Genomic DNA, 13674 nt, shown 5'->3' with positions numbered 1-13674 from the left:
CCCTACCCACCCCAGAGAAGGGATGGGCTCGCCATCTCTTGCTCCCTAACCTGAGAGGATCAGAACTCCCTGACTACAGGGATTCCGGGGAAGTCTCCCGGGACACCAAAAATGTCCACGGAGACTATCGTAGGTGCACTGGGTCCACCACAGCCCCGCCACCTATAAAAAGCAACTTGTATTAAATATTCCTAAAGTAAACTGTATAGGAGCTAAAAATAAACAAACAAGAACACCGGGAACCCCTTCCCCGGCCCGGTCAAAATCCAGGCCCCCAGGCCGAGGGGCAGGGGAGCCAGGAGGGCACCCAGACCCGGTTCAGGGGAATGATTAAACCCTTTAGCCTGAATCGGGGTAGCCCCCCACTAGTATTGTTGGTACGAGCTCCTGTACCACTGGAGTAGCAATCTTGAAGGCTAAGTTGGAGGAGGAGGTAATAGAAACACGCTATATAGAAAATATTAATCGTAAAATAACTGTTTCCACCTTACGGTGGGTAAAGGCTAAGAACTCCCTCTATTGGGACGGAACAAAAAACTCTATATGTATCAAAACACTATGTTAGTGTGGGATGCCTTCTAAAAAAGGCAGTCAGCAGTTAAAAAGATGCCCACTAAGGGGGCTCAAGGGGTAGACTCCTTGTCCCTCAGAAAAGCCCAGAACTGGAGTTCCCTGTCGCCCTAATAGATCAAAATCTGTAGGGGAAAAGGGAAGGGCTTCCTGCTGGGTCAACGGGTAGCATAAGTCAGTCCCGGAGGAGAGCCTTCGAAATGTAGACCTGGGATCGTGTCCCTATCATGTGGGTAGATAAAGTCACAGACCAGAGAGCCCTGGTCTATTTGGGGTAGCTTGCTCATCATGTCGGTAAGTTTTCTTTTGATCTCTTAGAGTGTTGTTTCAGCCAAGTGGGTTGCTAGGGGGGCCTCTTAGTGAAAGAGGGGGGTCCCTTGTTGGTGTGGATGGGGGGATTTCTTGAGCGATCAGACCAGTATGCTCTCTCCCTCTGCAAAGGAGGGGAAACTGTAGCTTTTGTTCCTATAGGAAAAGTTCAGGCGGAGCGGGAATGACCATCTGTATGCGATTACCTTATTAATAAGGATCTGGAATAGGGGTTTAAGCGATCGTCTTTTCTGCACTGTGTAAGGAGATAGATAGGAGATAGGTGGTGCTCTGCAATATCTGGGATGAGACCTTTAATGAGTGATTTGACTGCTGATTGAACCTCCTTTTCAGATTCAGGGAGCCCCCTGATCCTAAAGTATAGTTGCCAACATTGAAAAACGATCAGTGAGATATGACTGAATCCATTCCAGAGCCAATTCTGAGACTCCAAATATGGTTTTGAGGCGAGAGAGCGGTCTACAGTATCAAAGGCAGAACTAAGATCCAGTAGAATAAGAACAGTTAGTGACCCGGAATCAGAAGCTAACAGAAGGTCATTAGTGACTTTGACCAAGGCGGTTTCTGTGCTGTGCAGTTGCCGAAAATCAGATTGAATTGGTTCAAATAGATTATTTAAAGTCAAGTGATTATGTAACTGAGATATCACAGCCCGCTCAAGGATCTTGTCAAGGAAGGGTAAGTTGTCCAGAGCCATGTTGTGGTTTTTTTTTTTGGTACCGGGGTGATGGAGGCAGTTTTGAGGATTGTTGGTACAAAACCAGTGCTAAAGGAGTAATTTATGATATTGAGAATAATGGGGCACAGAGAACTAAAACAGGATTTAAATTAATGTGTGGGAATATGGTCAAGTATGCAGGTGGAAAATTTCATAATAGAGACTAATTTAGTTAGAGATTCAGTGTCATGTAGAGAGAAGTGAGAGAGAGAAGAGCCAGTAAAACTAGGTGGGTCAGGAAGTGATGTGGAAAGAACATGTGGTGTGGTAAGAATTTGGTGTCTTATTTTGTCAATTTTGAGGAGAAAAAACCTAGGAATGTGTTACAGAGCTGAGTTGAAGCAGGAAGTGTGGAGAGACTGTGAGGTTTTAATAATCTGTCAATGGTGCAGAAGAGTTGTCTAGGGTTGTTAAGATTTTTCTCTATAGTATGGGAGAAAAAGTTTGATCTAGCAGTAGTCTTTCCATGCTTGATAATGGACAGTCAACACCATTCACATAGGGGGGGCGGAATCTGTGCCCCCTGCCTGCAGGCCCCCACAACCACTGCCCAGGGTTGTAGGGAAGTGGCCCTTGTCCCCATCAACATGCGGACAAGGTGCCCCCCCTGCCCCAAATCACCCACCCCCCATGTCAAGGGCATGTGGCCTGGTATGGTTCAGGGGGGGCACTTCCTTGCTTGCCCCCCACCTGGCCTGCCAGGCTGCGTGCTCGAACAAGAGTCTGGTATGGATTTTGGGAGGAACCCCACGCAGTTTTTTAACTGACCATTAGGGCACTGCCCTAGGGCTTGGGGCCAGTAGGGGGCCCCATCAGGGTTGGCAACCTCAGTAAATTCAGGGACAGCTATCGCTAATTTTTACCTCTGTCCCTGAAAAGTCCATCACAGTCATCCATTGTTTATAAAAATCCAGAGGCTATAGCGGCTCCGCCTCTCCACTGCCTATTCAGCCAATGGGAACAGAATGTACAGATCCCTTCCCCAGCGCGGCTTTTTTGACTTTAGAAGAGAAGATGGCAGCAGATGGAGGACAGGAGAGGGAGGAGTGTACAGAGCCTGCAGTCTGGGTTGGGCTGCAGCCTGCTTGAAGAAGGCAAGCTGACTTGGCTGAGCTAAATTTAGTTTTATCAGTGGCTTACCCTGGTGAGCAGCAGGAGGAGGAGAGGGAGAGGCTGTGTTCCCTCTAGCATGGCTTCTGTCTGTGAGGCTGTTAGATCGATTTTCTGAGTGAGGAGAAGTGCACTGCTTCTGCAGGAAGGACATGTTCTGAACATCTCCCCCAATCACTGCTACACCTCCCTTATTTATTACCTTCTCACCAGTACACAGGCTCAAACTCCTCCTCCTCTCCTGCATTAACACCTAATGTGTCTGTGAGATGCTGGGGCACTACAAGTCACAGCATGACAGCAGAAGGGGGCAGCAGGAGTGTGTTAGATCAGGCTGATTTTCAGATGAAAGGTGCTGGTGTTTGTCTGTGTGTATGTATACTGTGATTGTGTGCGTGTCTGTGTGTATGTATACTGTGCTTGTGTCTGTGTATATGTATACTGTGCGTATGTCTGTGTGTATGTATACTGTGCTTGTGTCTGTGTATATGTATACTGTGCGTATGTCTGTGTGTATGTATACTGTGTGTGTATGTATATATGTATACTGTGCTTGTGTCTGTGTATATGTACAATGTGCATGTGTATATATGTACCGGTATACCATAGCTCCCAACTGTCCCTGATTTCGAAGGGGCTGTCCCTGATTTGGAACAAAGTCCCTCTGTCCCTCATTCCTCCTCATTTGTCCCTCGTATTGGTCTGATCTATATAGTTGTATATAAAATGCACTTCTATCAGAAAGTGTTTTCCAGTGCTAAAACTTTTATCTGATTTCTAAATTGCTGCATTTGTAAATTCCAAAAGCCAATATAAAGGAATAGTAGTGGTATAAAAAGCACTTGTGGGTTTAACAAATCCTGTTTTTTTTGTACAATTCTCCTTTAAGGGGGTGTGGCAAGGGGTGTGTCCTATGCCTGCATACTTTTGCTGATAGGTGTCACTAATTCCCATCTCAAAAAGTTGAGAGGTATGGTATACTGTGTATGTCTGCGTGTATGCATACTGTGCTTGTATCTGTGTATATGTATACTGTGTGTGTGTGTATATGTATACTGTGCATGTGTCTGTGTATATGTATACTGTGCATGTGTGTATATGTGTGTATATGTATACTGTGTGTGTGTCTGTGTATATGTGTACTGTGTGTTTGTCTGTGTATATGTATACTGTGCGTGTGTCTGTGTATTTGTATATTGTGGGTGTGTGTGTCTGTGTATATGTATACTGTGCACGTGTCTATGTATATTTATACTGTGCGTGTGTCTGTGTATATGTATACTGTGCGTGTGTGTCTGTGTATATGTAAACTGTGCGTGTGTGTGTATATGTATACTATGCATGTGTGTGTCTGTGTATATGTATACTGTGCATGTGTGTACTGTATATGTATACTATGCATGTGTGTGTCTGTGTATATGTATACTGTGCATGTGTGTACTGTATATGTATACTGTGCATGTGTGTGTCTGTGTATATGTATACTGTTTGTGCCTGTGACTGTGTATATGTATACTGTGCGTGTGGGTCTGTGTATATGTATACTGTGTGTGCCTGTGTCTGTGTATATGTATACTGTGCGTGTGTTATTTTATGGTGGGGCATTGGGCAGGGATGAGGAGGACAAAAACTTGCTGATTAGCTGCGCCAAAGCGCAGCGGGACTGCACCAGGGAAGCCACAAGGTTCTGTTCGAAAACAACACCTAACAAGGAATGAAATTTGCTCAGGGGCAGGCAACCCTAGAGAGGTGGCAATCTACCTGAACAACATGGAAGAAGTCAAAGATCAAAGGGGACAGTGTCACCCATATCCTCCTCACCGAATGATTACACCCATATTACTGTGCCGCAATTGCATGCATTTCACTGCAATTTTTTGTTTAAACCAGGCAGTGAGGAGCAGTGGTGGCTGGTGGTATATTTTTGGGGGGGCACCCCCCCGGCAGTCAGTCAGGTCTCCTTCATGCCCCCGGTTGTCGATCGATCCCCCCACTTACCCCATCTTGGTTGCGGGCTTAATCCAGGAGGCGAACCTCTGCATCTCCTCCTTCCTCAGCTTCACAGCGGCATGGCTTCCCCTGCGTCTCCTCCTCCTCGACGGCCAATGGGATCGCTTCTTCTCTCGGCCAATCGTGTCTCAGGACCTGCTTCCTGAGCCAGGATTGGCCAGGAGGAAAAGCAGAAAGCCAACAGCGAATGTTAATTTGCTATTGTCACACAGGTGGGTGGGCTCGGGGAATGGTGCTCTGCGCCCTGAGCCCACCCTTGTTTGAAGCTAAATATAGCCTCAGGCTCTGATCACATGCTTCTAAAAAAAAAAAAAAACTTCCCATGGGAATCCATGCATCTGGCACCCTGCATGTAAAGTAGGGGCTGGGCGCATAGATTAGGGGGGCAGCACCCATGCGCCCCATATGGACAGGCTGCAGCTGGTGAGGAGGCAACCTGCTCACCACCTGTTGCATCACTTTTCAGAGGAGCAGCATTGCATGGCGCACTTGTGAATGAGCTCTTAGTTGCATTTGGCAGTGGCACCCTAAAGCTTATTCACATGTGAAGTTGGGTGGTGGTAAAACCCTGCCCCCAATCCCTACCCCCTTTATCTGTTGAGGCAACAACTAAGGTTGTACTCATACTGCGGCAGGAATTATACCTCTCGTCTCTTTCGGACAGGAATTATACCTTCACTCTGCAAACGTGTGCAATGCACGCAGCTGCACCGTGCTTGTGTGGGGTCCAAGTGGTTAAAGCAGGTGGTGAAGAGGCGATACAACTCCTCCACACTGCCTTCTTTACAGTTTGGTTGCAGTACTACAGAAGGTTACAGGGCGCTTGCAGATTGGCCAGATTCACTTAAATGTGTCAAGCTTAACGCACGCTACAACTGCCAAGCGTGCAAGGGTGTTTCATTCCTGCTGTGGCCGCGACATGTGTACACCCCTGGCCACTGCAGTTAAAGGGGCTGCGGCTGTGGGTTGGTAAAAACAGGGCTTAACTATGGGACTTTACCACCCTCCCAAACCACAAAAGTAAACAAGCTCTTACTGTCCTGAGCCCCCTGTTGCTTTTTAGGATACCCCTGGAATGAGTACAGGAGGACAGATAGGGACCCCTGGGATGAAGACAGGGAGTGACCCCTCTCACATGTCCCATGTAATGTATTCTCCCCCTCTGTACAATAACATGCAGACAATCTTCAGAGCAGAAAACAGCCCTTAGCCCTCCAAAGTAGCCCAATCTGTCTGTAAACGAAACAAACTGGCATCCCCAGGGGCGGTAGATCCCCCCACATCTCCCCGCCCCCAGTTAACCAACCACTTTCTGGCCAGCTCGGGCACACACAACTTGGTGAGGTTAAAGTATAAGTAAAGGCAAAACTTTATTTCCATTTTGGATGGAGAGTAGAGGGATTAGAACATCTGTCAACTTTTATAGCGGTCTGTGCTCCTGTTAGGAAGATTCACCCTCTCTGTTAGTTCTGTTTACCATTATCATTAAAAGTGAAAGTAAAAGAAAATCCAAAATTTTGGGTTGTCCCAAGTAAAAAAAGTAACAGCGGAGAAATCTTCCAATGGGCACTAGTTCTGGTGACCTGGTAGTCCCCAAGGGATTCCCTTAACTTGTATGAATTTCCTCTCACTTCCTGTTTGGCTATGGGGCAGGAAGTGATGGGAAATCTCCAAAATGGGACAAAGATGGCGGTAAAAAAATCTGACAGGACTTATAACCCTCCCTTGCTCTACCAAAAATGAAAAAAAAAAAAGTTTTGCCTATAGTTCTACTTTAAGGCAGCGATACAGAGGGGTGGAGTGAAGTTCATATCACTGCAGCTGGAACTATAGAAGAAGCATTAGGCGACATGGCAGCCTGCTCTCACTGAGGCTGCAATTAAATTGTCCCACTGCTTCCATCAGACTCCACTGTGTTTAGGCTCTGCAGACAGAGGGTCTGCATCGGATCCCCGTTGTAGCCCATCACTGCAATCTACATCACAGAAAAGCAAAGTTTAGCACAGTTCTCCCCAATCTCTCTTTATACAGCTCCAACAAACACTGACTTAACCCAGCAATAGATGGATTTACCCTCGGCAGGTTCAGCAGGAACCAGCCGAGATTCGGTCCATCCATACCTCCCAACATTTGAGATGGGAATGAGGGACACCTACTAGCAAATGTATGTAGGCATAGGACACACCCCTGCCACACCCCCTTAATGGAGAATTAATCCCAAAAAAGGTTCATTAAATCCTCAAGGGCTTTTTTTACCACTACTATTCCTTTATATTGGCTTTTAAAATGTATAAATGCAGCAATTTAGAATTTGGATGAAAGGTTTAGCACTGGGAAACATTTTTGAAAGATAAAAAGTGCATTTTATATACAACTATATAGATCAGACCAAAATGAGGGAGAAATCAGAAGGAAAGAGGAACAGAGGGCCATTGCTCCAAATCAGGAACAGTCCCTCGAAATCAGGGACAGTTGGGAGCTATGGATCCTTCTATGGGCAGGCTGATTGTACCCAAGTCGATCCATCAATTGACTTAGGTAAAACCAGCGTGCCAGATAGCATGTGATTATTGCCAGCAGCTATTACAGCTAGCAGAAATCATTGTTTTCTCCTGGCAGGGACAGCTTCCCACACACACCCGCCAGGAGGCAAGAACACAATACCTCTGCAGGAGGGATTCCACCATCAACATTTGAGGGAATAAAGCGATTTTTTTTTTTTTTCTACAACCCCTGGTTGCAAGAAAGAACATTGCATCATCTATGGCCTGCTTTAATGGTTAGGATGGCGATACACAGTTTTTTTTCTTTTTTTTCATTCAGCTAATGGGATGAATGAAAAAAAAAATACGGATTCTTCAATCCACACAAATGAAGTGTAGAAAAGAATCCCCCCACACCGGGACATTATATTCTGATGGCAGGCCCACTACTATCACAATTCACTGATAGGTGATAGAGTGGGGATGGATTAAATTACCTTTTAGGTTTTTATTGCTACCTCTGCCCTATTTAGGGAGATAAACCCTCTATATTTGCCCTGTTTACCATTATCATTGAAAGTGAAATTAAAAGAAAGTTCACATTTTGGGATTTTGGATTTCGTCTCACTTCCTGTTTAGGTTATGGGACAGGAAGTGAAGGTAAATCTCTCCAATGAGACACAGAGAGCAAAATAACTGACAGGGGTTATAACCCTCCCTTACTATATCCAAAATGAAAATGACCATGGACCATGCAACATATTATTGCTTAAAAAAAAGTTAGATTGGTGAAATTATACATAAATTTATCCGTGCAGGTGAATGTGAATCCTGTGGATTCGCTTTAAAATCATGGCTGACATAAATCTAACCTTTATTGATACTCATCAAATGCCAAGAGAAACATACATCATTCCACATCAATTTGTAAAAATAATTATAAATGCACATGTTTTTTGCAGGTAAAAAAATGTGCGTGTATTAATTTTTTTACTAGGAGGCTGCAAAGCATTGCACCCAGTAGATCAGTAGATCAGTAGATCGCAGGTGCAATACAGGGCTCTTGCAGACTGTCGATGTAAGCTGTCTGCTCATATCTCATACGGCAGGCAGTTACACACTGACAGGAAGCATCAATGAACTACCTAGAGCACTCAACAGCGCCCTGGTAGTTCATTGATAACTATAAGCTGACAGCCACAAAGGATGTCGGTACTTGTCATTCTCCCATTCACAGAACTCTGTGAATGAATGATGCGGTCGGGTGGGCAGAGCCCTGCATGGCCACATTTTTTAAAATTTTGACAGTGGGTGCGGGAAGAAAATGGGCTGATGCAGAGGCTGCTGCAACATTAACATGTTGCAGCCTGAATGCGAGTGTAACATGTAACATGTTACAAAAGGTGAACTTATCCTTTAAATAGTACATTCACCAAAAAGGTATATCTTTTTGCAGCCTTATCACTGATTTTTTGCACAGTAGTAGTGAAATATTTTCACCAAGTTTCACAGGTTTAGGTGGTCTGACCATTTATTGTAAAGAATATAAGCAATTTGCAATAACTATCTTTTTATTGGCTTTTTTTTTTCAGATTGCGCTAGGCTTTGTACAGTTTGGATTTGTTGCTATATATCTCTCTGAATCATTTGTGCGTGGTTTTATGACAGCTGCTGGCTTGCAGATTCTCCTTTCTGTGCTCAAGTATATATTTGGAGTCACCGTTCCACCATACAGTGGAATACTGGCCATTATATATGTAAGTCAACTATTAATACTTTCTTGCACAGGGGTCATCTACTAGATACTGTACTTAGGCCAAATTAGGCAGTGCTTTGGTAGCTTAACAATCACTCTGACTAATGTGCTTAAGCAATTTTTATAGATAATTTTTATGTTTATGAATTGATGTGTTAACTAAAAAAAATGCTTTTTATATTTTTTTTTATTAATTGTATTAATGCAAATCAAATAGTATAATTCTTCCTTTAATACTGCAATTGTAATTAACAATTACAATAATGAACAAAGGCACACTTTGATAATAATGCCCCCAACCTACATGCAATCTCAATTCCAATTGTTTTTGGGGTTTTTAGTGGCAGCCAAGTCACAGTTTGCAGTTGCACACATTGTTGACTACAAGCTATTTCAAGGGGAAGGTAGATGAACATTCCCTGAGTAGGAGACATTGTACAGGGGAAAGTTATCTACAGTGGAAAAAGGTTAATTATTGCATAACCATTCGATTTTTTTTTTCATTTTGTGTTTTTTTCCTCCGGCAGACATTTATAGATATCTGTAAAAAACTGGGACAAACCAATGTGGCATCTTTAGTGTTTGCTTTGGTCAGCGTAGTGCTGCTAATCACTGTGAAGGAGTTGAACCTCAAATATATGCATAAGATCCATTTTCCCATCCCCATGGAGATTATCATCGTAAGTGTCACCCACAAAGTGGTAAAAATAAGGTTGTGGTAAAAATAAAGAGGCTATTTATAAAGCAGTGAGTGTAACATTCACTGGTGAGTCATGTGTTTTGTTTTTAAAACTCAGTCACCTGCACATTCACTGTATCAAGCAAAATTACTGACATTCATCAGCATCTGTATTTCTTCCACATTCACCGAAAACCTTTGTCTTGCACATTCACTATTGTGAATTTTAAAACATGTTTTAAAGGTTCATGAGTACAAGATCCAAGGATGACTGGCCATTTGGTACACTGTAATTACTTCTTCTTTGCAACCTATAGTTGCCACACAAAATACTTTTCTTTAAAACTCTTTATAATAATGCTAAAAAAGATATGTAAGGATTTGGATAAAACACTAGGTTGTAAAAAAAAAAAAGTATTTTACTATAATTCTAATATAATATATATATATATATATATATATATATATATATATATATATATATATGGCTTTTTTTCAGGGGGAACTTGGTGGAACTCAGTTCCACCACCTCTGGCTCAGACCCTTTGGTGCCTGCTCACCACAATCATTTGTAAACACAGAAGTCTGGTTTTTGTGTTTACAAGTGACAGCTCTGCATTCTGTATGTAATGCTATCCTGGTATTTAATGCCCCTTTAAGACCCTCCTACTGTTTTCGTGAAATTTGACTGAACACACCCACTATTTGATATGAAAAGCCCTGTGTGTGTATATATATATATATATATATATATATATATATATATATATATATACACAGGGCTTTTTTTGTCTTTATTTCTTAAACAATAGGTACTGGAACTTACAAAAAGTGAGTACAACCCTTACATTTTTGTAAATATTTTATTATATCTTTTCATGTGACAACACTGAAGAAATGACACTTTCCTACAATGTAAAGTAGTGAGTGTACAGCTTGTATAGCAGTGTAAATTTGCTGTCCCTTCAAAATAACTCAACACACAGCCATTAAAGCGGACCTTCAGTCCTTTTTTCAACTTTCCATCTGCCTTTGATGTTTTAACTTTGTTTTAACTTTTTTTTTCTGGCAGTAAATAACCTAAACAGCCACTTCTAGACTGCACTGACAAAAAAATTGTTTGCTTTCGTTTCATTTGTTTTTGTGCTTTTTTTTGGAAATTCGGAAATTAGAAAATTCTAAAGTTCAGAATACAAAAATTCGGAAATCCGAGAATTCGCGTTTTCAAATTTCCAAATTTCCCAATTTCCCAATTTTTGGATTTCAAATTTTCGGATTTCCAAATTTTGAACTTTTGAATTTTGAATTTCTGAATTTTCAAATTTCGAATTTTCGAATTCTGAATTTCCAATTTTCGGAATTCACAAATTCGGAAATTCAAAAATTTGAAAATCAAAAAATTTGAAAATCAAAAAATTTGAAAAAAACTAACTATTAAATTATAGGTATTGGAATTTCCTTTCAAATGTGGCTGTTTGTGAACGTAACAAATACAAATTTATCTGAAGTTACGAATTATCCAAAATAACAAATGCCACATCTAAACAAATGGAATGTTACAAACGAATAATAAATAATAATATTAAAAAGGTTTTATTATTATTATTGTTATTTATTATTATTAGATTGTTACGTTCCATGTGTTTAGATACGGTATTCGTTATTTCAGATAATTCGTAACTTCGGATAAATTCGTACTCATTACGTTCACAAACAGCCAAATTTGAAAGGAAATTCCAATACCTATAATTTAATAGTTATTATTTCGAATTTTACTGATTTTCTCTCTTTTTTTCAGATTTTCAAATTTTTGCATTTTCTAATTTTTGAATTTCCAAATTTTCGAATTCCGAAAATCCAAAAACTTGGAAATTCAGAAATTGGAAATTCGGAAATTTGAAAATTCAAAATTCGGAAGTTTGAAAATTCGGAAATGCGGAAATTCGTATTTCGGAAATTTGGAAATTCGAAATTTCGAAAATTCTAAAATTTGAAAATTCGGAAATGCTGAAATTCGAAATTTGGAAATTCCGAAATCCGAAGTTCAGAAACTGAAAAATTCGGAAATTCGGAAATTTTGGAATTAACGCATTTTTCAAAATTAGTTAAAAAACGAATTCGGAACTAAACGAATTGCACGTGTCTAGCCACTTTCTGTTTCTTGTCTGGTAAAAAAGCCTAGACATATGACATCATGCACAGCTCTCACTCTCGTGAGAGTTTGCCAGGAAGGGAGGGGGGATGAGTCATAAGAGGGCCAATGAGAGCTGCAGAGCTGGAGGTGTGTGTCTGTGTAAATCCAGTAAGTGAACAGGCAGCAGCTTCAGCTGCCCACAGTTAAAATGGTTGCAGCCATACTCAGTGGAGGGAGATTTCTGCAGCATATTTGGCAGGTACAGAATCAGGTACACAAAATAATATGCAAAGTGGCTGGAGGGAAGCTTCAGAATGTCAAAGATGTTTTTTTGTTTTTTTTAATTGGAAAAACCAACTTTATTGACAAAGATATGCATGGTACATAAATCAATATAGACCAACATAGCCTTGACAATAGTACATACATGAATATATTGAAATGTCTGTATAGCCTACAGTAAAACACATCAATGGAAATGGAATCAATATACAACATATGTAAAAGAATTATTTCAAATTATGTGAGCAGACTGCAGTTATTTATTATTATTTATTTATTTTATTTCAGTTACTTATATAGCACCGTCAATTTACGCAGCACTTTACATATACATTGTACATTCACATCAGTCCCTACCCTCAAGGAGCTTACAATCTAAGGTCCCTAACTCACATTCATACATACTAGGGACAATTTAGACAGGATCCAATTAACCTACCAGCATGACTTTGGAGTGTGGGAGGAAACCAGAGTACCTGAAGGAAACCCACGCAGGCACAGGGAGAACATGCAAATGCCAGGCAGGTAGTGTCGTGGTTGGGATTCGAACCATGCTATCCACTACACCACTGTGCCGCCCAGTTCCTCTTTAATGTCTAAACCACTGGCAACAAAAGTGAGTACACCCCTAAGTGAAATTGTCCAAATTAGACCCAAAGTGTCAATATTTTGTGCGGCCACCATTATTTTCCAGCACTGCCTTAACCCTCTTGGGCATGGAATTTCACCAGAGCTTTACAGGTTGCCACTGGAGTCTTCTTCCACTCCTCCATGACGACATCACGGAGCTGGTGGATGTTTAGAGACCTTGCGCTCCTCCACTTTTTGTTTTTGTTTGAGGATGCCCCACAGATGCTCAATAGGGTTTAGGTCTGGGGTCATGCTTGGCCAGTCCATCACCTTTACCCTCAGCTTCTATAGCAAGCCAGTGGTTGTCTTGGAGGTGTGTTTGGGGTTGTTATCATGTTATATTGCCCTGTGGTCCAGTCTCCAAAGGGAGGGGATCATGCTCTGCTTCAGTATGTCAGTATATGTTGGCATTCATGGTTCCCTCAATGAACTGTAGTTCCCCAGTTCTGGCAGCACTTTTGCAACCGCAGACTATGACACTCCCACCACCATGCTTGACTGTAGGCAAGACATACTTGCCTACAGTCACATGAAAAGATATAATAAAATATTTACAAAAATGTGAGATACTGTATAGTGTGTGTCTGTGTATGTGTATATATATATATATATATATATATATATATATATATATATATATACACACAGTATCTCACAAAAGTGAGTACACCCCACACATTTTTGAAAATATTGTATTATTATATCTTTTCCTGTGACAACACTGAAGAAATGACACTTTGCTACAATGTAAAGCAGTGAGTGTACAGCTTGTATAACAGTGCAAATTTGCTGTCCCCTCAAAATAACCCAATACACAGCCATTAATGTCTAAAACACTGGCAACAAAAGTGAGTACACCCCTAAGTGAAAATGTCCAAATTGGGTCCAATTAGCCATTTTCCTTCCCCGATGTCATGTGACTCATTAGTGTTACAAGGTCTCAGGTGTGAATGGGGAGAAGGTGTGTTAAAT

At 41.4% G+C, this 13674-nt stretch overlaps 1 protein-coding gene across 2 annotated transcripts in view; it reads left to right on the top strand.

Moving 5' to 3' along the window:
* Positions 1-13674, top strand: part of SLC26A9 (solute carrier family 26 member 9) — a 659312-nt gene that overhangs the window by 208729 nt on the left and 436909 nt on the right. For both annotated transcript variants that reach the window (XM_073615875.1, XM_073615876.1), the window contains exons 6-7: positions 8814-8978; positions 9505-9657. In XM_073615875.1, the coding sequence (XP_073471976.1) occupies positions 8814-8978; positions 9505-9657 (318 nt within the window). The remainder of the gene's footprint in view (positions 1-8813; positions 8979-9504; positions 9658-13674) is intronic.

Source organism: Aquarana catesbeiana, linkage group LG02 (genome assembly GCF_042186555.1).
Source record: "Aquarana catesbeiana isolate 2022-GZ linkage group LG02, ASM4218655v1, whole genome shotgun sequence".
Taxonomy (NCBI): Eukaryota; Metazoa; Chordata; class Amphibia; order Anura; family Ranidae; genus Aquarana; species Aquarana catesbeiana.
This window is presented reverse-complemented; position numbering and strand designations above follow the sequence as displayed.